This window comes from Chrysemys picta, chromosome 1, assembly GCF_011386835.1.
Source record: "Chrysemys picta bellii isolate R12L10 chromosome 1, ASM1138683v2, whole genome shotgun sequence".
Lineage (NCBI taxonomy): Eukaryota > Metazoa > Chordata > Testudines > Emydidae > Chrysemys > Chrysemys picta.
Genome location: NC_088791.1, coordinates 232,575,533 through 232,599,921, shown reverse-complemented (window position 1 = coordinate 232,599,921; position 24,389 = coordinate 232,575,533). Strand labels below are relative to the sequence as shown.

General features: G+C 43.4%; 1 protein-coding gene across 1 annotated transcript in view; it reads left to right on the top strand.

The window, feature by feature from the left end:
• The window catches only part of LOC101941338 (regucalcin-like), a 39,006-nt gene extending 19,139 nt beyond the window's left edge, over positions 1–19,867 (top strand). Inside the window, exons 4-9 of the mRNA XM_005283276.4 lie at positions 5,528–5,693; positions 7,511–7,693; positions 8,854–9,069; positions 10,779–10,910; positions 16,906–17,060; positions 19,172–19,867. Of these exons, the coding sequence (XP_005283333.2) occupies positions 5,531–5,693; positions 7,511–7,693; positions 8,854–9,069; positions 10,779–10,910; positions 16,906–17,060; positions 19,172–19,222 (900 nt within the window). The 5' untranslated portion in view covers positions 5,528–5,530 and the 3' untranslated portion in view covers positions 19,223–19,867. The remainder of the gene's footprint in view (positions 1–5,527; positions 5,694–7,510; positions 7,694–8,853; positions 9,070–10,778; positions 10,911–16,905; positions 17,061–19,171) is intronic.
• The last annotated feature ends 4,522 nt before the right edge of the window (positions 19,868–24,389 follow it).

The window sequence follows — 24,389 nt, the reverse complement described above, 5'->3', positions numbered from 1 at the left end:
TAAAAAGTGAACCAGATGTTGTTATTTTCATGAAAGTATGTTAGGGTTCACTGGTTTCTCTTTGGAATGTTAACTTTCCTTATCATTCACCTCAGGCGTGATCCATATGAGGGATTTAGTAAATAATGTCTGTGGCATGCTGTACAAAACACAGAGGAAGACATAAAGGGGGAGACTTTCAAAAACACAAATGACTTTCAATTATCATTAGGCACCTAATTGCCGTTTGTGCTTTTGAGAATCTCCCGCATAATTCCTGCCCATAGATCTTACAAACTAAGACTAGGCATGTTAAATGTGAAACGCTTTGGAAAATTAGATGTGTGGAGACCTCTAGGTCTACACAGCCTACTGCAGCAAGCCTCCCAGCTGCGGTTGACAGATTGGGCTTGTGCTAGTGCTCTAAAAATAGCTGTGTAGACAGCGCTTTGAAGTTGTGGCTTTAACTGGAGCTTGGGCTCTGAAGCCCACCCCTCTCCATAGGCTTCAGAACCCAAGTACAGCCTGCACCAGAACATCTACACAACTATTTTTAGTGTGGTAGCATGAACCCGAGTCTGTTGACCCAGGCTGGCAGATTTGCTTCCACGGGCTGTGTAGATGAACCCAACCAGACTACCACAGCACAGGTAGCAGAGCTGGGGATGAGCTTGTCACTACTGGGAGGCAAGGGAGTTCAGGAAGGTTTTGTCAGCTGGAGCAAAAAGTCAGTTTGTTTGTCACAGTGGGATGGGAGCACTGAGTCTCCACCTTTTATTATAAAAGGAGAGGATCATAGTAGGCCAATGGGTGGGGGAGATTGGAAATACCTGCTAGAAGAGTGTAGTGTATAGGAATTGGGAAGTATCCTTTTAGTTTGTGAGACCTTTAGTGGCATTCACTGTTTTCTGTTTCAGAAGTCGCTGGAACCCTGCAGAACAGTTTCCCTGACACTTCCCACCCTATTTTCAGTTGCTTACAACTTTGCCAACTTCAACCATTCAGGCTGAAATTTTCCATACTGAATGTTTGCTTCAGGTGGAACTTTGTTGAAAAATTTCTGTCAAAACGGTTCAGCCATTTCTTAGAATGAGGTTAGGGAAAAATAAGTTGTGTCCATATGAAAAAATGTTGGTGATCTTTTTTAAACTAGCTTTAGCTGTTGGAGCAGTGGTGGGTTTTGTGTCCGGGATGCTATCCCTGTGAGAAAACACTCCAGTGTGACCAAGTTTATAAGCCTTGGAAAAATCTTGGTGTGGGTGATGGAAACTGGGATTGGCTGGGCAAGGAGACTGGGACTGGGAGAGAGTGGAGACTGGGAATAGGAGTCAGGAGTTAGAGGAGGCTGGGACTGGTTCAGCAGGGAGAATGGAATTGCAGCCCAGGAGGGAGGAAAATCTGGGATTGGTTAGGCCAAGAGACTGGAACAAGGGCCAGGGAAAGGGGAGCTGGGGTCAAAGAGCCTGGGAGAGTTTGAGTGGGGAGACTGATATTGGATGAGCAGCCCAGGGTGAGAGACTAGGACTGGGAGCTAGTGTGGGAGGAGAGACATGGGATGAAGAGCCAGGAGGGGGGAACTGAAGTGGCTGGGCAAAGAGACTGGGAACAAAGAGTTGGGAGCGTGGGTGGCAGGTATAAGAGGCTACGCCTCCCCAAACAGGATGCGATGCACCTCCCTTTGGAGGTGTGCCAGTCTGCTGCTTTTGGATCACTGCCACCGAAAGAGTGCCTGAGCCAGGGCCCTTCCTGTGCTAAGCCCTGAGGCCCTGCTCCCACTCATCCTCTTCCCCGTGGCCCAGCCTGGGTGGGAATAGACAAAAGAGCCCCTTAGACAGTACTCCCCTCCAGAGCTTGTAATGGAACCCAAGATCCCTGAGGGCCCCCATTCCTCTGCTGTCAGCAAATATCTGTGAAAACACTGGCAAAGTGTCCCATTCCCCTCTACTGCAGGTCCACATAGAGGGTGACAACCTACAACTACTTTCGCTTAACCTGTTAGCTGAAGTGGCAGAGGTCTGGGCAGTGGATCTAAAGGTTCAAACCCGGCTGATGAATTATGTGGGTGTTAGTATTAGAGCTGGTCACATTTGTTTTTGATGAAACATTTTTTCATTGGGTTTTGCTGATTGGTCACAATCAAAATGTTCTGTGAGACCATGTTGATTTTGATGAAATTACACTGGAAACTGAGCAGGCTTCTGACAGAAGAATCCTGCCTGGTTTCCTGCCAGCTCTCCCCCCTGACACGGCAGCCTGCCTGGCAAACTGCTGGAGCACCCCGGCTTTCAAGTTCCCAGTGCCTCATCAGGCCATCAGGTGGGCTGAAGGGGAGCCGAGAGCCTGGAAGCCCTGAGAGCCCTAGCTCCCAGGCTCGAGGCTTCTTGGCAGCACAGGCCTCCAGGATCCGCAGCTCCAGGACAGTCTGCCAAGTGGGCTCTCTCAGAGTTGAGGCTCTTGTGGCTTACAAACTGCCCCAGAGTCCAGGCTCCCAGTAGAGCTGGGAGGAGAACAGTAATTCCATTTTCACAGAGAATGTCAAACTTTTCTGAATTGGAACAAGACCAAGTTTCAAAATCCACTGCAAAACATTCCCTGCCCAGCTCTAGTCACTGTGATACCACACAATGGAGCTTCATTTTTTTCTGTGTGCTTTTTTAAAAAGCTAGGAAATTACAGACACAAAATATGTTACAAGAACCTTATTCAGGTTGCAAAGTCAAGCACTGCATGTCACTCTGAAGCCTGGAATGTCTGTTGTGTCAGTGTGAAGTGATAGCAACAGCTACAAGCATACTTGAGAGTTCTTTTTGTTCAGAATATCACCAGGTTCAGTCATCACTGGGTTTCACAGTCTGTTACTGTCCAATTTTAAAATTTTCAGCTTTACAAATTGCACCTGTGCAACATCAAGGCATGTATCTGTGCCATGCCAAAAGCCTAGACCACTGTGGGATCAGAGGTTACTCAGCCAATCACCATCCTTACTCTGTAGCTAATTTGCATGCAACAATTTAATTGGTTGTATGAGGGAGACTACAAAAATGGCGGATTACTTGGCCCCACTGCCATAGTTCTTCCAAACCACACAACCAGCACACACAATAACCCCAAACACACACAGCCTCTCACCGCAGCACACACCCCTTATTCACCACCTACACAAATAAACAGAAATCTCCCAGCACAACTCCCTCTAGAAACGAATCAACACAATCAGCATACATAATAATGCCAAACACACACAGCCCCTCACCACAATACACTCCTCTCATTTGCCACCCACACAATCTCCCAGCACAACCAACCACCCCAGACACAAATCAACACAATCACCCAGACAGCAACACAACCAGCATACACAATAACCCCAAACACACACAGCGCCTCACCTCACTATAAACCCCTCATTTGTCACCCATGGAAATCCACACAACTCTCCCTGCCTAACACAAGCCCCCCACAACAACACAACCAGCATACACAATAACTCCAAACACATAGAACCCCTCACGGTAGTGCACAACTCTCATTTGCCACCTGCACAAATCAAAACAAATCTCCCAGCACAACCTTCCTAGACCCAAATCAACACAACTACCCACACATCCAGCACACACAATAACCCCAAACATCACTCTGAAGCCTAGATGTCTGTTGTGTCAGTGTGACACAAGGGAAACAGCTATAAGCATGGTTGAGAGCTCTGTTTGTTCAGAATATCACCAGGTTGAATCATCGCTGGGTTTCACAGTCTGCTACCAGCCCTCTTTTAAGTTCTTAGCCATTTTTGGCTTTTTTACCACATGACTTTACATATTACACCTATGTAGTAGCACAGGCTTTCAGCTACTGGTGGATAGATGGAGCTACTATAAGGTGGGTGCATACATAAGATCCCTCTCATTAATATATATATACACACACACACACACACACACACACACACACACACACACACACACACACACACACATATTAATGAGAGGGATCTTATGTTCTTGAAATACTATTTTTACCTATTACCTTTTAAACACCGCTCCCCCGACTCCTACACTACAATTACATTCCCGGTATGAATTAACACTTGGCAACACTACAAAAATATTAAACCCATGTCCTAGAATTTGGGGGAAGGAGGGATTATTCCAGGGAAACATCAGAAAATACATGTAGAAAAATGAATGTTAATGATAAAGTTTGTATGCAGTGTAGCTGTAGTTATGTTGGTCCCAGGATATTAGAGAGACAAGATGGGTGAGGTAACATATTTTACTGGACCAACTTCTGTTGGTGAGAGAGACAAGTTTTCGAGCTCTGTGTAAGGTCAAAAACTTGTCTCTCTCTCTCCAACATATGTTGGTCCAGTAAAAGATATTGCCTCACCCACCTAGTCTAACTATAAAGTTTAGTTCTTTTTCATGTTTGGCTCCCCCCCCCCCCTTTTTTTTTGTTTATTCCCTATTTTCCCTTTCTCTTTCCAGAAGCCTGCTTAGCAAATACGAGGCTTGAAAATATCACCTTGAGTTTTTATCAAGTTTTCATAGAATCATAGAATTTCAGGGTTGGAAGGGACCTCAAGAGGTCATCTAGTCCAACCCCCTGCTCAAAGCAGGACCAATTCCCAACTAAATCATCGCAGCCAGGGCTTTGTCAAGCTGGGCCTTAAAAACCTCCAAGGAAGGAGACTCCACCACCTCCCTAGGTAACACATTCCAGTGCTTCACCACCCTCCTAGTGAAATAGTGTTTCCTAATATCCAACATGGACCTCCCCCACTGCAACTTGAGACCATTGCTCCTTGTTCTGTCATCTGCCACCACTGAGAACAGCTGAGCTCCATCCTCTTTGGAACCCCCCTTCAGGTAGTTGAAGGCTGCTATCAAATCCCCCCTCATTCTTCTCTTCTGGAGACTAAACAATCCCAGTTCCCTCAGCCTCTCCTCATAAGTCATGTGCTCCAGACCCCTCATCATTTTTGTTGCCCTCCGCTGGACTCTTTCCAATTTTTCCACATCCTTCTTGTAGTGTGGGGCCCAAAACTGGACACAGTATTCCAGATGAAGCCTCACCAATGTCGAATAAAGGGGAACGATCATGTTCCTCGATCTGCTGGCAATGCCCCTACTTATACAGCCCAAAATGCCGTTAGCCTTCTTGGCAACAAGAGCACACTGTTGACTCATATCCAGCTTCTCGTCCACTGTGACTCCTAGGTCCTTTTCTGCAGAACTGCTACCTAGCCATTCGGTCCCTAGTTTTAGCGTAAGGTAATTTGTCCAGTTTTATAAATCTGGGATCCTCACACTGTAAGTCTCAATATTTGATTGTGAGGTGCTAGATCAGATAATAATGGGACCCATATAAGTACCGGAGACTAGATGTACTGGATTCCCCAAATATTCACTAATCCTATGTGGCATCCATGGGACCATATAGTTCCCTAATTCCTGCTCTAAATATGATGTTTCTATAAAAATTCAATACAATAAGCCTTCTTTTGTTAAAATGAATTTTTCATGTGGTTCATCTTTTGCTCTCCTCCTCTCAGGCCATGTGTTCTATTAAGATTGAGTCTGTTGTGAAGGAGAAGAACAGGATGGGAGAGTGCCCAGTATGGGAAGAAAGGGAAAATGCACTTGTATATGTGGATATTAATTCACAGAAAGTTTGCCGCTGGAACTCAGTCACCAACGAGGTGCACAGTGTGTCTGTGGGTAAGACAGTGCCACGCTAAGTCTTAAAACTTGTTTGCTACTTTGTTTCTGTTTTTTTAGGTTGTTTTTTCCCCTGTGTTATAGTTGATCTATCTCTAGTGATAGTCGTTTGTATGCAGTGGAGCTGTAGCCATGTCGGTCCCAGGTTAGTAGTTTGTCAGTTAGTAGTGTCATGCTGCCTAGTATGGTACACAGCTAAGAACGCCAATCTCAGGTCAGACTGCCATAAAACAGGGCATGTTCCCCAAACTGGCAGTATAGTCTATCATAAGGTTTCACCAAGCCAGTAACACATGTGTACTTCCAAACTGCTATACTAGTTGTTATGTAGCCACAGACAGGCCCATTCAGGCCCTCTCGCCCCTCATGCACCATCCAGACAAACCAGAGTTCTATGATAAATGATTATTAAAATCAGAATCACATGTATTAGATTCTTCTCATTCCAAGGAACCAGACACACTCCCAGGTCAAAATATACTTCAGATCTTACCCCCAAACCATGCTGGTAGCCAATCCTTTAGTTACTAAAAACTAAAGGTGTATATATATATAAAAAGGAAGAGCGTTATTAAGAGGTTGTAATGAATCATATCCATTACAGTTGATTTCAGAGTTTGTAGATCAGGATAATAGCAGTGATGTTAAATCTGTCAGTTTGTAATAAATCTCTGTTTCATCTCAAATATTGGGGTCCTCAGTCCATTGTTCAAAGCTCTTCTTTGTTAGAAATCATAATTCAGAGATGTGGAGCAGGAAAGAAGCAAGGGGATGATGTCACACTCTCCCATTGACAGCCTCCTCCCCCCCTCCAACCCATGGGTATGGAAAGTTCCTGTCTCAAACATGGAGTCAGGGATCACATGTTCTATGTGCCCTTGCTGAGTCATGAGGCATCCATTGTCTACATGCTCTTGGAGGCATCCTCAGGAGGGGCCCACTGGAAGAGTTGATTCTTTTTAATGGCCCATCAACCATGGCTGGCTGGTCTTGATGTAAATCTGTCCTGTGGGTGTTACCTAGGAACACAACATGTTCAAGATACAAACACACAGCAAAGATCCATAATTTCATACACGATGATAATAAATATAAACAGGATAACTTTGTTCAACAAATCACAACCTTTCCAATGATACCTTACAAGGCATACTTTGCATAAGATTTATCGAAATTGTGCAACAGTGATGCTACATCAGTGGTGATATCTTACTATACATATGGTGATCTTTCTTCCTATACAGAGCCACAAGTAGTTTATAGTATTTCATGCCATCCTTTTACTTTCTATTGGGACAAGTGAACTGCATTCCTACAATCAATTGTTTAGTAAGAGGTGGCCCAAGTCAACAAGACAGAGAATTATAGTTATCAAGGTGGCGGTTCGAAATGCATGGATCACTGTGTCTAAGTCCAAAGTCAACAGGAAAGGGCACAGTTTTCCCGGAAGTGGTAGATGAATTGGATTTTTTTCTTGGCTCTGGGTGCTTGAGTGTTTAGAAGTAGTGAGGAGCCTAGGAGAACACTAAGACTACAAGCTATGTTAATGATCTGAATGGAAGGTAATGTTATAGATGTGGCAAGTTCTTCAGAGTGCCTCACTTCTCCTACTCACATTATCTCAGTCTTTCCTGGATTCAGCTTCAACCAGTTTTTCTCCATCCAGTTACTGATCTCAGCCATGCCATTAGAGAGCTAAGAAATGGTACTGTACATCTAGTAAGAAGGTGATGTCAAATTGGATATAGAGCCTATGATATAACATGATCTGACACCCACTGAATTTCTCCCGTTCCCCCTCTCTCTCTTGTTTGCAGATGCTCGCGTTGGCTCGGTGGCCCTTCGAAAGTGCGGGGGTTATGTCATTGCCTTGGGAACCAGATTTGCCTTTTTAAACTGGGAAATGGAGTCAGTAACCACTATTGCAGAACTTGAACAGGATAAACCAAACAACAGGTTCAATGATGGGAAAGTGGATCCAAAGGGGAGATTTTTTGCTGGTATGTTTCTGACAGGATTTTCACTCTCAATGAAGTAGGACTATTTCTAATGTGTATTGTACTTTTATTCTCTGGGAACTTGATTCTTCAGCTGAGCTTCACTCAGCAATAGGTGAAGTGTGTGAGAATTGGTACTTCTATTACTGCAGAAGCATGAACTCAGAAAGTGGTGTTTGGATGCCTCTGATTGTGAGACAGGTCAGGAGGAGGGACTCAGTCTAAAGTGAGACTGGCCTGGATGTAGCAGGGGCAGACAGGATTTCATGCATTCACCCCTCCCGCCCCCACACACACACGCTCAGATTTACATTATAGATTCAAATTAAAGGCCTGATTCTACAAACACTTGCTACCAAACACAGCAATTACTACTGGGAGCAGATCCACAGAGTCGTGACAGTAATTTCTATGCTTGGCAGTGGTTCCAGAAACAGGTCCAAATGTGTTATGTCAACTATAGTCTGTCAGTTTATTATTCAATATTTACCAACAATAGTTATTCTAATTTCAGACTGGAGTTTACTATATTAAGGGTTGATGTGGTGTTAACTTTATTCTTATTTCCTAGTCTTGCAGCAGCCTAAAGTTAGAAAAATGAAAGAGAAATATTATTTTTCTATATATGCTGTTCATATCTGTATGTGATGAGTGGACAATCCCAACTTAAAAGTTGGCTCAAATATTGTAAAACAAGCTTTTATAAAATTTAAGACCAATAGAAGGATTTCCACAAATTAAAATCAAAACTTAAATATTCCCCATGGGCATTAAAAACTCAATTATTGCAGCAATTTGAAAGTGACTGTAAAAAAAAAAAAATCCACAGCAACACCACCACCAAAACCTCAAGCAAACAGTGAAACTGGCTTCACTTTCATTTTTCCAGTAGAGACATGCAAAAAGTAAACAAGTGAAAGAGCTTTAATGGTGACATGTAAATTGGATTTATAAAAATCTTTAACTTCTGTTGTTCTAAGTCTTTATTAATAACCTAGGTAACAATACGTTTACAGTATATGCATTTTAAGTTCAGAGTCCCTTTAAGTAATAAAAGTATATACCCCAAGGAGAACATGAGGAGGTCATTATTGTAGTTACCAGGGTGTAAAGATTCTCCAGGCTGCTGTACTTTCCAATGATTGATCCCATTATCCTTTTAGGTACCATGGCTGAGGAGACAGAACCTGGTGTGCGAGCGAGATGCCAAGGTGCCCTCTACACGCTCTTTCCTGATTATTCTGTAGTGAAGCAGTTAGACCAGGTGGACATCTCTAATGGATTGGATTGGTCACTGGATCACAGAACCTTCTTTCATATTGATAGTCTGGCGTATGCTGTCCATGCTTTTGACTATGATGTGCACACAGGAAAAATCGGTATAGATGCTTTTCTTAAATCAGTTTTTAAATCAATGTAGTTTGATTTCCTTCAGCAAGAGCTGGGTGTGTAATTGTCAGTGAAGTAGATGACAAATTATAAATTTTTCTGTTCACAAATTGTCAATAGAAAAAGAAATTCACAATCTATGACACAATTATTTGGTGAACATTTCTTGGATTCTAGCTTGTTCATGGACAGTTCATTGTGAGAATTCAGAATCTGTTTTGATTGGACAGCTAGGTCAAGTTAAGAGCTGATGTTAAGAGTTGCACAAAGGAAGCTGTTTGCAGTGTACAATCACAATGAATTGTATCGATCCTACAAAACCCATAAACAATGCTACATATTCTTGAGTGCCATCTACTGGTACACTTTCTATTAACTCTCATAAAAGATCATACCATATGTTTCTCTTCCCTGATTACAGAAGCATATTTTTAAAATCAGGTTTCCAGTAGGAATGCTCACAAATATAAATTTACAGTTCTCCACAAATGTTCTGTAGCATTCATGTAAAATCCATGGCTTGGGCAAATATTCCTTGCTTACTACAGTCTTTGCAGAAAGGAGACTGGAGTGTGAGTACAACTGACCCAAATTCACTTAAAAACTTGAACAAACGTTCAGTGAAACTTTTTTTTGGCCCATCTCACAGAGCAGCAATTCAACTGAGACTAATTATTGTCATGTCAATTGTGATTCAAATGACTGAATTGGTTCCCTTTGTACACTAGTCTGTGCAGACTTTATGCATGTATAAATGAAGTATTTAGAAGTGGAATACAACTAGGTAGATTTCCTCTGCCTATTTTTATAAATTTCTGGTGAGAAGATTTTTTCATGACACCTACCGGTATCTTTCCAAACTATGAAAGCACTGTGAGTCTGAATCTCCTTTCACCCTGGTTTTATACCGGAAAATCTCCATTATGGCTGCAAACTAGGGTCCTGATCTTACATTATAATCCAAACAGGTGTACTGCTGCACCTGGGAAGAGCCCCAATGACTTCACTAGGTCAATGGGACTCCATGTAGGCATAGCAGTCTGCACAGAACACCACACTGGATTATGGTTTAAGCATGTAAGTCTCTGTGTCTAGTTTGACCATCATGTCCTTGGTGTCCAAAGCCCAATTAAATAATGAGTTTATAGCTGGTGAACAAGAAGCCAGTCTCTCTTTGTATTAAAGTGGCTTCTTGGTCTTTGTCTGGGAGAGATTATGTATTAACTACATTTAAATTAAGTAGTTCTGTGGTTTGCATATGAAAAAAAACACACAGGCAGAGATCAGTGGTGAGTACCTAAAATAAAGTCATTGTGCTTGTGATAGTCATAAACTGGCCTAGGGCTCATACGTTGAGCAATATGGATAGAACAAATTCTTCAACAGCCCAAGATCTGTACTCCATGCTTGGTAAAAGCACAGGCATCTGAATTCAGTATAGCCTCAGACAACAGTTCTAATGGCTGTTTATTTTTATCAGACTAACTGTGCCCCATCAGCCATCTCTAGGCACATGTGCAAATCAAATTTTGATGTCTGCCTTCATCACAAAAATGAATTGATTTGTTTGTAAGAGCATTTAGGAGACTGTGGAAGATGTTAAATGAATTTGTTAAATTAGCATATGGTACAGTGAAGCTATCACAGTGGTATAGCTAACCTATCACATTCAGTGTTGACTTCATAATTCCTTCCACAGCCTGCTGTAAAGTTTTGTACCAATTAGAAAAGGAGGAACAAATGCCTGATGGAATGTGTATTGACGCAGAAGGGAAACTTTGGGTGGCCTGTATCGATGGAGGGAGAGTGATCCGTATAGATCCTGAGACAGGTAAGCCCTCACAAAGGTGAGCTGGAATTCTGTATTAAATAACCCAATTTCAGGATGGGAATCACCTGTGCCACATGCATTGCTTGAGGCAGGCTCCCTCTGTTCTATTGGGGTTGGCTTATTTTGTATTAAGTGTTCTGTTTGTGGCCTAGTCTGATAACAGATCACTTCCCCTGGGGAGTAGGCACAAGAAAATGGCAACAACCATAAACTCATAATCAACCTGTCAACATCCACAAATCTAACTCATTATCCTCCGTCGAATCCCTCCTTAAAATTCTCCTTTGCCATAATGCCTACAAAAAAAATTGGCAACAGTTAGACTGCTGAAGTGCTGAGTCCATAGCCTATCATGCTGACCAATAGTGTCTCATTGTTTCCTTGTACTCCCAGCTCTGTTTGTCTCCATCTGTTGTCTCTTGTCTTATACTACATGGAGTTCTGGTTACCTCATCTCAAAAAAGATATATTTGAATTAGAAGAGGTTCAGAGAAGGGCAAAAAAAATTATTAGGGGTATGGAACCGCTTCCATTGGAGGAGACATTAAAAAGACTGGGACCTTTCAGCTTGGAAAAGAGAAGACTGAGAGGGGATAGGAGAGAGGTCTATAAAATCATTAATGGTTTGGAGAAAGTGAATATGGAAGTGTTATTTATCCCTTCATATAGCACCAGAACAGGAGTCACCTGATGAAATTAATAGGCATCAGGTTTAAAACAAACAAAAGGAAGTATTTCTTCACTCAACGCACATCAACCTGTGGAACTCATTGCCAGGGGATGTTGTGAAGGCCAAAAGTATAACTAGGTTCAAAAAGAATTAGATACGTTCTTGGAAGATAGACCCATCAGTGGCTATTAATCCAGATGGTCAGGGATACAACCCCATGCTAAGGGGGCCCCTAAACCTGACTGCCAGAAGATGGGATGACAGGCCCTGTTCTGTTCATTCCCTCTGAAGCATCTGGCACTGGCCACCGTCAGAAGACAGGATAGTAGGCTAGATGGACAATTGATCCGAACCAGTGCGGCCATTCTTAAGTTCTTATATTGATGTAAGCTTTTTGTGGGAGGGATTGTTCTGTATTTGTACAGCACCTAGTACAATGGGGTCCTGGTCCATGACTGGGGCTTCTAGATGCTATGATAATACAAATAATGAATAGTAAGAATGAATAATAACAAGTAAAATGTGGAATCATTCAATGGTAGTCCTTCCAGCCCAAGTTCAGTCGTGCCATGGATACAATGCTGTATTTTCAGTTTGCAAACAATGAATGTTGGGTGTGATTGCAGAAGAAGATGGGGAACTGGATAAAGGCCATGAATTAGCAAAGCTCTCATGTATGTGCTTCAAGTTAAGTATGTACTTAAGTACCTTGTTGAATTAGGACCAAAGCAATTGGAGTTTGTAAAATTTTGCTTTAAATGAGAAATTTTGGAAATTGAACCTTCATTATCTGGATAATGGCTCAAAGGTTTTGTGATGGTGTCCAAAGACCATGAGAAAATGCTGAAATCATGAAGCAGGTTGAAAAGGTAAAAACGAAGCTTGGCTCCATGAAAGACAAGTTTAGAATTGAGAAGCTGAGGTTGGTGGGATATTCTGAAGAGTTTGGAATGCTTGGTGTTGCTGCACCCAAGGGGTTTGAAGAGATCATCTGCATGAACTGAAGTTTGGGATGAATGCTTCCTTTCTGTCACGCACAATTACTGTTTGTTACTCTGGCACAATCCACCACTCTCCTGTCTCCTCACATTCCAAGTCCCTCCTAAAAACTCCCAGGAAGGGAATAAAATCAAACCTTAAATAAAAAAGTTTAAGTTACACTTTTTCCAGGCCTGAACAATCCTGTCTTCCTTCTGCTTATTAGATGGTAAACTGTTGAAGGTACTAGGGGGACTGTAGCCATCTTGGACATCACTGGACTTTAGGAATCTAAATACCTATGTGGATCTGGGCCCTTGTGCATTGTCAAGAGCTAAGAACATTGCCAGCACTTAATAAATAATAGTACACATCTACCCCGATATAACACGGTCCTCCGGAGTCAAAAAATCTTACTGTGCTATAGGTGAGACTGTGTTATATCGAACTTGCTCCTTGTCCCCTGACCGCCCCCTCCAGAGACCCCCGTCCCTAATCACCCCCAGGACCCCACCCCCTTACCCAACCCCTCTGCTCCCCTGGCCCCTATCCACACCCCCTACCCCCTGACAGGCACTCAGCAGCGGGAAGCGGAGCAGCCCGGCCCCAGCCCGCTCCACTCCGCCAGCTCCCAGCTGCGGCGCTCTGCTTCCTGCCGCTGGTGGGTACCGGGGGGCATCCTTTCCCCATCCTCCCCGCACTCACCGGCAGCGGGAAGCAGAGCGCCCCGGCTGGAAGCTGGAGCGCTGCTTTACAGCGTTATATGCGAACCCGTGTTATATCGGGGTAGAGGTACTATCACTGCTAATTGGACACTGAGGCTTTAACTATGAGTTAAACATTGTGGGATCAAGCCCTCAGCTGGTGTAAATTGGCACAGCTCCATTGACTTCTGGGAGCTATATTGATTTACACCAGCTGAGAATTCTGATTCCATATGTGTTTGATTACACTGCTCTACAGCCAAAATGCTTCTGAAATAAATGTAGTCAAACTTTACTAATTCTGGGTCACTGAGAACGAAAATGATGCTTAAAATTGTTGATTGGCTCTAGTTTTCAAGATATGCTATTGGGTCAGTATATACGACCCTTGACTTGGGAATGGCAGAGGATAAGTGAGTTATAAAGGGAAGGGATCTCAATTTAAACCAGAAATGACTAAAATACATCTTTGACTGGATCTATGAATAAATCTATGACTGGGTTTGGACAGTACTTGCTTTTTAGGCAAAACAATAAATGATGCAATCTGAAGCTGGTATTGCGTCATACATGATATGAATTGCATCATGTTATTCCTAGAAGTCATGGATGATGCAATCATAACAAAGCTTGCATCACTCTGCTGAACAAATTGCCCTAGATCAGCTCTAGAAATCATACAGTGTCGTGCTCTCTTATTTGTCAGTGTTTGACTTTGCAAAGGGACACATTTCTGTTTAGCCAAAGTGAGCATGCCTCGTACTTGTGTGAACAGTGCAGATAACTTCTGCAATGTTTGTGGTGAAGTGACTTTTGCATCACAAAAGTGCAGTATAACCACTATGGTTAAGAAAGCCTATCACCTTTATTTTGGCTGCAAAATTGGAGATCAGGACAAGAGGTGGGCCCCACACATATGCTGCAACACTTGTGCAACAAATCTTCGCCAGTGGTTGAACAGGAAAAGGAAATCTATGTCTTTTGCAGTGCCAATGATTTGGAGAGAGCCAACAGATCATACCAGCAATTGTTACTTCTGCATGGTGCCTCCAGTTGGGAAAGGTGTGTCAAAGAAGAAAAAGTGGACTGTGCATTATCCAAACATTCCATCAGCTATACGCCCAGTACCCCACGGAGAAGGACTGCCGGTTCCTGATGTACCAGAATCGTTCTCACTTGAGTCAGACGAGGAAGAGGAAGAGGATAAAACTTCTGGTCCTGAACCATCAGTGTCACAGGACCCACATTTTCTCCCATCCTCCTCCTCTGAACCACACCTCATAACACAAGGTGAACTGAATGACCTTGTCAGGGGTTTGGAACTACCCAAGAGTAAGGCAGAGCTGTTGGACTCCAGACTACAGCAGTGGAATCTCCTGGCAGGTGATGTTAGGGTTTCCATGTCCTGTGACCGTCAAAAGGATCTTGTCCCATTCTTCTTCATGGAAGGTGATCTTGTAGCCTGCAACAACATCAGTGGTGTGATGGCAGCCCTCAACATCGTTCACGATCCAGATGAGTGGAGACTGTTCATTGATTCATCAAAGACGAGTCTTAAAGCTGTTTTACTGCATAATGGCAATGTTTTGTCATCAATTCCAGTTGGTCATGCAGTCTATATGAAGGAAACCTATGACAACATGAAACAACTTTTGAGGTGCATAAACTATGACCAACATCAGTGGCAGCTTTGTGGCGATTTGAAGGTTGTTGCTCTCTTGCTTGGTCTGCAGACTGGATACACAAAGTACTGCTGTTTTCTCTGAGAATGGGATAGTCGTGCAAGAGATTCCCACTACATCAAGAAAGATTGGCCACTCTGACAGTCATTGGAGCCTGGGAGGAAAAGTGTTCAGCATCCACCACTTGTTGAATCAAGGAAGATTTTGTTACCACCCTTACACATCAAGCTGGGTCTGATGAAGAACTTTGTCAAGGCCATTGACAAAACACAAGCAGCTTTCCAGTACCTCTGTGGAAAATTTCCAAGGTTAAGTGAAGCTAAGATAAAGGAAGGTGTCTTTGTTGGTCCTCAGATTCGTGAACTTCTTCGAGATGATGCATTTGACCATGCACTGCGTGGCAAGGAAAAGACGGCATGGAAAGGCTTGCAGTTAGTGGCAATAAATTTTCTCGGAAACAACAAGGCAGACAACTACAGGTTGTTGGTGGAAAACCTCCTCAAGGCATACAAAAGCCTTGGTTGCAACATGTCACTAAAGATACATTTTTTGCACTCTCATCTAGATTTTTTTCCACCGAACTGCGGAGCAGTGAGCGACGAGCACGGTGAGTGATTTCACCAGGACATTGTAACAATGGAGAAACGCTATCAGGGCAAATGGAGCCCATCAATGCTTGCAGACTATTGCTGGACAGTGACAAGAGATGCTCCATTTAATGAATACAAGAGACAAGCCAAGAAGCGCCGAGTAGACACTGAATAGGACTAAACTATGTACGTAATAGTTTTTTGCCTTTTGTTTCATAATAAATTTTATTTATATAACCCTTTTGCTGATTTTTAAAGTGTTCCATAAACAGGACAGGTGAAATATTATCATGTAAAGCAACCATAAACACATGAAAAGACCTAGGTTTACAATTTATGATTAAAACTCTATCTACACAGACATAAAATGTAAAAACTTAAATATCTTAGAAACAGTAGCCAATCAGTTGTTTTAATTGTCATATTTGAATTCAGCACATCAAAATACATAATAAATAGCACATTTTATCTCTGAAGCAGACGACTTCTCAAAAATTGTAGACCAGTGTTACTTGCCATATAACTCTCTTTCTCTATGGGCATGTCTACACAGGGATAAAAACCCCATAGCTGGTCCAGGGCAGCTGACTTGCCTTTGTGGGGCTTGGGCTGAAAAACTGCTGTTTAGACATCCGGGCTTGGCCTGCAGCCCAAGCTCTGGGACCTTACAAGGGTGGAGGGTCCCATGGCTCAGATTCCAGGCTACACAGCAATTTTTAGCTCTGGAGCCCAAGTCAGCTGACCTGGGGCAGCCACGGCCACACTGCGAGCTTTTTATCCCTGTGTAGACATACCCTTGGTCACTTAGAATATCAGGGTTGGAAGGGCAATTAAGTTACACTCACTCACTCATGCTGATTTACTGATGTGTAACATCCACTTCCCATTTATTCCCCCTCTGAATTTGACCCAAAGTATCTAGGGTTGGGTACTGTATGGTACAGTCCCTTATGTTTGCTTTTTAAACTTGCAATTGATTTAAGAGTCTCTTCAGTGCTGAAACACCTTCATGACATGCAGTTTCAAGACTAGTGCTTCAGTCAACACATGGCCTGCCTGTTTCTGACCTCACTGCCTCACACACCGTAGTATTGCCTGCATGTGAAAAAGGAAATGGAGCAGTGTGGAGACAGAAGACAGAAGCTTTGCTAAAAGTAAAATGTAAGAGATGGTGCCTTCAAATCAATTGAGCACATTTCCCCATAGACTGTCCTTACGGAAACTGCTTCTTTCTGATGGGGAAACACTATATTCATATTGTAAAAGGCTCAGTCTGACAATCACAGTACTGGCTGTCCAGTTGGTTAACAACAAATTACATGTTACATTTTCCCCAGAAAGTTTAAAGTAAGTAAATATATTTTCCTCTAGGGAAAAGAATCCAGACTGTGAAACTGCCTGCTTCAAGGATCACCTCCTGCTGCTTTGGTGGAAAAGATTATTCAGAAATGTATGTGACTTCTGCATATGATGGGCTAGACAAGGCAGCTTTGGCAAAGGAACCTCAGGCAGGGGAGATTTTCAAGGTGATTGGATTTTGTTTCTTTCAGTAAAAAGATTTAAACATTCTAGGTCTGTTAGTGCTGGTTCAAATCTGGCACCTCAGCCCCCAGATTTAAATGCAGCTGTGATCCTCATGGTTCTGGACTTTTATGTCCTTTATAGTTGTTTGGCCCTTATTTCTTTTTGTATGTTGTATCAGTTTTGCAAACATCACTCTTTTTTTCTATTGTACTGTCATAAATTATGTATGTTCTCTCATTTTGAATAGTCCCAGGGTAGCTACATTTTTATAAGACAACTAAAACTTTTTTATTAAAACCCAATGACAGCAGGGCAAAATTAAGAAATGTTTGTTTACTCCCTTACAAGTGAGTGACATGTTTCAGCTAATTAATTATTACATTTCTAGCTATAGCTAGTGAATTCAAAACTACTCTCTCTTTGTTGGTCATTTTGTTTCATCTTCGGGTGTATTGAAAAAATATTTGCTGGGAGAATAGAACACAATTCACAGATTGCAGTCAGAGTCAACACTTAGACCTTGCCAATGCTTGCAGTGGCATGTAGGTTACATGTAGCTACGTGCCACAGTAAAAGGTAGGCTGCATCCAAATTCACTGAGATGTGTAGCTACACATGGCAGTGAAAGGCTCTGAAAGGCAGCAGGGAAAGCCTTCTGCTAGGGCCAACCTAAGGGAAAATGGCACCCTGGGCGAACTTGTATTTTGGTGTCCCGGCCCCCGCTGCCTCCCCATCCATTCTTCCATTGCCCCTGGCCCACGCTGCCTCCCCCGGCTCCTGACCCATCCCCTCTGGCCCCTGCTGCCTCCTCGCGCTCCCCATCCATCCCCTCTGGCCCCTGCTGCCTCCCCCAGCTCCTGACTCATCCCCTCTGGCCCCTGCTGCCTCCTGGTGCTCCCCATCCATACCCTCTGGCCCCTGCTGCCTCCCCCGGCTCCTGACCCATCCCCTCTAGCCCCTGCTGCCTCCTCACGCTCCCCATCCATCCCCTCTAGCCCCTGCTGCCTCACTGGGCTCCCCACCAGGCAACCTCATTACTCCTGGCTCCTGCTGCTTCCCCGGCTCCCTCTCATCGTCCCCAGGCTCTACTGCCTCCCCCACCATTTCCCAGAGCTCCCTTCCACGGGCTCGCACCCCAGACTCTTCTCCTGCCCTGTTCCATGCCTCTTGATCACTGTGCCTCCCCCCCCAATCACAGCACGCTGGACAGTCCCCAATGTCACCCACCCATAAGGTCAGCCCTGTCTTCCGCTGTCAGAGCCTTTCACTGTGGAGAGGAAAGTCTTTGGCAGTGGGACACTACACTGCTAACAATAGCAGTGTAGATGGGGAGGCACAGCTTGGGTGTGTAGAGAGCTGTGTAGGATATTTACCCTACTATTCAGGCGTGTCTGTACTGTGCTCACCTAAGCAGTGCCTCACCATCTACACTGCTATGTATACCCATGCTAGGTGGGGACGCAGTGTCTGTACTTTACGCACCACCACAACGACAATAGCATGAAATGAAAGGGTAGTTACTGTGCTACAGTGGGTAAAATACAAGTACATCATCAGTCTAGAGACACTTTGGAAGGATAGTCCAGTGGTTAGGACACGAGTCTGGGGTACCAGAAACCCAGATTCAATTCCCTGCCCTACCACAACTTTCCTGTGTGATTTGGAGCAAGTCACTTAGCCTCTCTGTGCCTCAGTTCTCCAACTGTAAAACTGAGATGGTACTTTTCTACCTCACAGGGGTGTTGTGAGAATAATTACAGTAAAAAGACTGTGAGGCACTCAGACCCTATGGTAATGGGGGCTATATAAACCCTAACACAGATAGTTTGTAGAACAGGAGAATTACTGAGTTGTGTTCTATGATCTGGAATCAACCTTAGGGTTTTGTACTGCTGCCAATCACTATTAGCAATTGTAAAGTCCCTCCTGAACTTAATGGAGTCACGTGGCTCTTCTCCTTTTTCAGATTATAGTGAGCTCTACTTGGGGATAGAGTTTTTTAGGGATGTGGGCAGGTTAATAAATTATAATGTGTGTTCTGATTGCGTGAGATATGAATGCTTCCAAAGCAATCAATTAGAGATTGACCTTTTTTCTTTTTCTTTTTAAACAGATAACGGGCCTGGGTGTGAAAGGAATCCCACAATATTCATATGTTGCTTAAATATTAACTATTTATAGCAAACAAAATAAATGTATGGCCCATGCAGGAGCAGTTTTGAACAGGAACCGTTCACTGAATTGCAAAACTATCTATCTGAATATTTTTCTATGCACCTTTTGGAGCTTAGAACTAATTTTTTCTTCTCCATGTTTGGCTCTACAGCATGGTACCAGAGTGGAATTTTAGCAGAAGCAGATAAATGAGGTAACCCTAGAAGTGAAAACAGATTTTCAGAATGTGTAGGCTTGTAAAATTTCTTATGATCTTGCATAAGCCTTCTTTATTATTTACTCCAGCATTCCTAGTTTAAAAAAAAAAAATTCTTATGGCCAGTTCTGCCCTGGCCTACTTATGTAGTTCTGAAGGCAGAATTTGATTTATGTTTTCATGTTACAAAGATGTAATTGTAGTGAGATATGCTCCGATTTACATTACTTTTTCAAACGTGCTGACTTGAACCTGACGGTTCTTCTGCTTTTGGATTTCCCATAAGGGTCTATTTTTGGCAGTCCTACTTCTCCATTTTTAGTTATTTATTTTGCCCCACTGAACCTTTTGTCCTTTCACTGTCTTTATTTCAGTCTTGTCTTTTTAGTTGAGGCCAAATTCTGTGCAGTTGAAAATAAACTGTGATCATGTTACAAAGTGTGTTTTGAAAAAGTTCTTTTGAAACAAAAATGATCCTGGGAACACTGTATGAATGTGAACACACAGTCAGCATACACTCAGGCCTTGAGATATAGGCTTAACCTATTATATTGCTGTCTGATGCTCTATATAATCTCTCTGGTAGAGAGAGAGGGAAGGAGGATAGAATCATAGAATATCAGGGTTGGAAGGGACCTCAGGAGGTCGTCTAGTCCAAACCCTGCTCAAAGCAGGACCAATCCCCAACTAAATCATCCCAGCCAGGGCTTTGTCAAGCCAGGCCTTATAAATCTCTAAGGAAGGAGATTCCACCACCTCCCTAGGTAACCCATTCCGGTGCTTCACCACCCTCCTAGTGAAATAGTGTTTCCTAATATCCAACCTAGATCTCCCCCACTGCAACTTGAGACCATTACTCCTTGTTCTGTCATCTGCGGCCACTGAGAACAGCCTAGCTCCATCCTCCTTGGAACCCCCCTTCAGGTAGTTGAAAGCAGCTATCAAATCCCCCCTCATTCTTCTCTTCTGCAGACTAAATAATCCCAGTTCCCTCAGCCTCTCCTCATAAGTCATGTGCTTCAGCCCCCTAATAATTTTTGTTGTCCTCCGCTGGACTGTTTCCAATTTTTCCACATCCATGGATGGCGACAGACAGACAGACAGACAGACAGACACACACACACACACACACACACACACACACACACACACACACACACACACTCTTCTTTGCTTTTGCTATACCTTCTTTCCCTCCCTTCACTCCTATTGCAGATGTGGCACCTCTTTTCCTCCACTGCTTAGTATCTGTTCCTTCATCCCCCATATTCCATTTTCTTTCTTTCTTTCTTTCTTTCTTTCTTTCTTTCTTTCTTTCTTTCTTTCTTTTGTGCCATATTCTCTTCCTCCCTCCTTTTCTCTCTCCATTCCACTAATTTTGCTCTTTTACAATTCCTCTGTCTCTTTAAAGGATCCTCATCACATTGTATATCGAGTTTGAAGTTCTTGTCCTTGTTTACAAGGCTCTATATCTCTGCCCAGGTCTCTCACTGCACTACCCCAGCCTCTTCACTCTCTTAAAGTTGACTGATTTCTCCCTGTTTCTCCCACACAAACATCACTGTGCCTTATTCCATTCCACCACCTACGCCTGGAATGCTCTCCCAGAATCTGACCTCATTAAAATCCCTCCTAAAATCTTGCCCCTTCCACAAGGCATAAGGAAAAAGGAGGAGAGAAGAATAATTGTCTGTATGAAAAAGAAGAACAGGAGTACTTGTGGCACCTTAGATGCATAAGTGGGCTGTAGTCCACGAAAGCTTATGCTCTAATAAATTTGTTAGTCTCTAAGGTGCCACAAGTACTCCTGTTCTTCTTTTTGCGGATACAGACTAACACGGCTGCTACTCTGAAACCTGTCTGTATGAAGTCTGCTTCAGGTACCTGAGTCATGGCATAATCTTATTTATTTAATGCTGTCCGACTGGCTCCTAGCCCACTGTTGTTTGTTCTCACCCTCACTTGTTATGTTACGTCTTAATTGTAGGTTGTAAGATCCTTGAGACAAGAACCTTGTTTAATTAAATGTCACTGTGAGGAATCTATTATGTAACTGGGCACCATACAAAGGGAGGGAATGGGGAACTAGTGCACATTCATCAGACACCTGAAGAAAATCAGTCCGCTCACCAGCCTAGCTGCCTGGTGTCCCGACCTGGGCTTGGATGAATTACAAACACTTGATTGTGCTATTGTATCACTTTTCCATTCCCAAATGTGCATCAAAATGTCACGTTATAATAATTCATTATACATGGCACAGATATTGAAGTGATGTTTAAAGTATGATGTAAAAATAAAGCGCTCTCTATCGCTATCAAGTTGACTGACTTTTTGTCATGAGCTATTTCAAGGCCCTCTCATGCATATCAAAGCACCATGGTACAATAATCTATACTCACTCATTAATACAAAGCCATTACTGGATGACACCATTTCTTGTTCTCAGCAGGTCTTACTCATTGTGAAAGAATGTTGATTGTTTCCCCAGGCACTGCAATGGTGTAGCATTAGCCGAGGGCTCCCAAGATTCCATAAATTGTGAATTGCAGCCCAGGAGTGTCAGGCTGGTGAAATGCACCTAGGAAAATTCTGGTGGCTGGAATACTGTAACACAAATGATAGCAACCCAGGGGATTCTCTTGGCCCTTCCTGACATCAGATGGCTTTTTATATGCTCCATCCAAGAGAAGACCCTATCCCTCTCTCCCACAGTTACACAACAGTCCACTCTCCTGGATGCAGGATCTAGTCATACCGCCATGGTACAGGAAATACAATGCCATAAAAAAAAAAAAAAAAGTTAAGTAAAGACCACCTGTGCCTGCTAGTCATCATTTTTTATATGTACTAATAATTTTGGACCAGATTGTGCCCATTGGGCTCTGGCCCACAGTAGGGGGCAGTGTAGAGCTATGGTCTCAGGGGAAGCGCCAGCTGCTATTTGAAGAGGTATCTGGCACACAAGGAAAACTTGCCACTACACCACCCCTTAAGGGCAGCAGCAAGCGCTTGCCTCTACTACTAATTGGTCTGATCGCTGGTACAGGGGATGTTGGGACATAGACCATCATTCTGCCCAAGGATATAGCTGTTTGCACCCTCCCCAGTTTGTGTATCTATGCAAGGGCCAGCATATGTCAAAATACTTTATGTAACCGCAGTTGAGAAATAAAATCTTCAGCCCCTTCATAACGTTTGGTCAGCAAGGTGGTTGGTGTTCTGTCCAGCAATAATTCCAATGTTAAGAAATCTGCTGGGAATACTAATGAAGCTAAAGTGTCAAATGCCTTGTGGCATAGGGCATATGCCAAGATGCAATAAAGTGCATTGAAAATTATGCAAGGCTTCCTACTTACCTAGTTTGAAAAAGACTGCTAGGGCAGGGCATTCAGAGGCCAGTCAGTGTCTGTCATCCTCAATTTAAAACAAAAATTGGTGTGATGTTTAGTAAAATGGTCATGATAGGATTGACTTAGTTACACAGAGTATTATGGGCTGGAGCCTTGCTCCACCCCTTGTTTCTTGTTTTGTAACATAGAGTTTCCTCCCCAACTCTGTTGTGATCCAGTTGAATCAAGCAGTGGGGGTGGGATCCACAAAGGTACTTAGGCTCCCCGGCAATACAGAAAACTCCTGCTGAACATTGTAACTCACTCGGCACCCATGTTCTCAGTGTAAAAGTTCCCTCAGCACCTATGTTTCTGCCTCTGGGCATGCATAGTTCCACCTCATTCTAGGGCCAGTGTCCTGATGCCTTTCTCCTGCCTAAGCCTAAGCACAATTCATGAATCAGGGAAAGATAGGCATTTGTCCACCTAAGTTGCATGTGGGACCCAATCTGGCAGGCACACCAGGTCCTATTCAAAATCTGGCCCATTTTGTAAATTTAATCACAGAATCATAGAAGATTAGGGTTGGAAGAGACCTCAGGAGGTCATCTAGTCCAACCCCCTGCTCAAAGCAGGACCAACCCCAACTAAATCATCCCAACCAGGGCTTTGTCAAGCCGGGCCTTAAAAATCTCTAAGGATGGAGATTCCACCACCTCCCTAGGTAACCCATTCCAGTGCTTCACCACCCTCCTAGTGAAATAGTTTTTTCTATTATCCAACCTAGACCTCCCCCATTGCAACTTGAGACCATTGCTCCTTGTTCTATCATCTGCCACCACTGAGAACAGCTTAGCTCCATCCTCCTTGGAACCCCCCTTCGGGTAGTTGAAGACTGCTATCAAATCCCCCCTCACTCTTCTCTTCTGCAGACTAAATAACCCCAGTTCCCTCAGCCTCTCCTCGTAAGTCATGTGCCCCAGCCCCCTAATAATTTTCGTTGCCCTCCACTGAACTCTCTCCAATTTGTCCACATCCTTTCTGTAGTGGGGGGCCCAAAACTGGATGCAACACTCCAGATGTGGTCTCACCAGTGCTGAATAGAGGGGAATAATCACTTCCCTTGATCTGTTGCCAATGCTCCTACTAATGCAGCCCAATATGCCGTTAGCTTTCTTGGCAACAAGGGCACACTGCTGACTCATATCCAGCTTTTCATCCACTGTAATGGCCAGGTTTTTTTCTGCAGAACTGCTGCTTAGCCAGTCGGTCCCCAGCCTGTAGCGGTGTATGGGATTCTTCCGTCCTAAGTGCAGGATTCTGCACTTATCCTTGTTGAACTTAATCAGATTTCTTTTGGCCCAATCCTCCAATTTGTCTAGGTCACTCTGGACCCTATCCCTACCTTCCAGCGTATCTACCTCTCCCCCCAGCTTAGTGTTATCCATGAACTTGCTAAGAGTGCAATCCATCCCATCATCCAGATCATTAATGAAGATGTTGAACAAAATCAGCCCTACGATTGACCCCTGAGGCACTCCACTTGATATTGGCTGCCAACTAGACTTTGCGCAGTTGATCACTACCTGTTGAACCCAACGATCTAGCCAACTTTCTATCCACCTTAC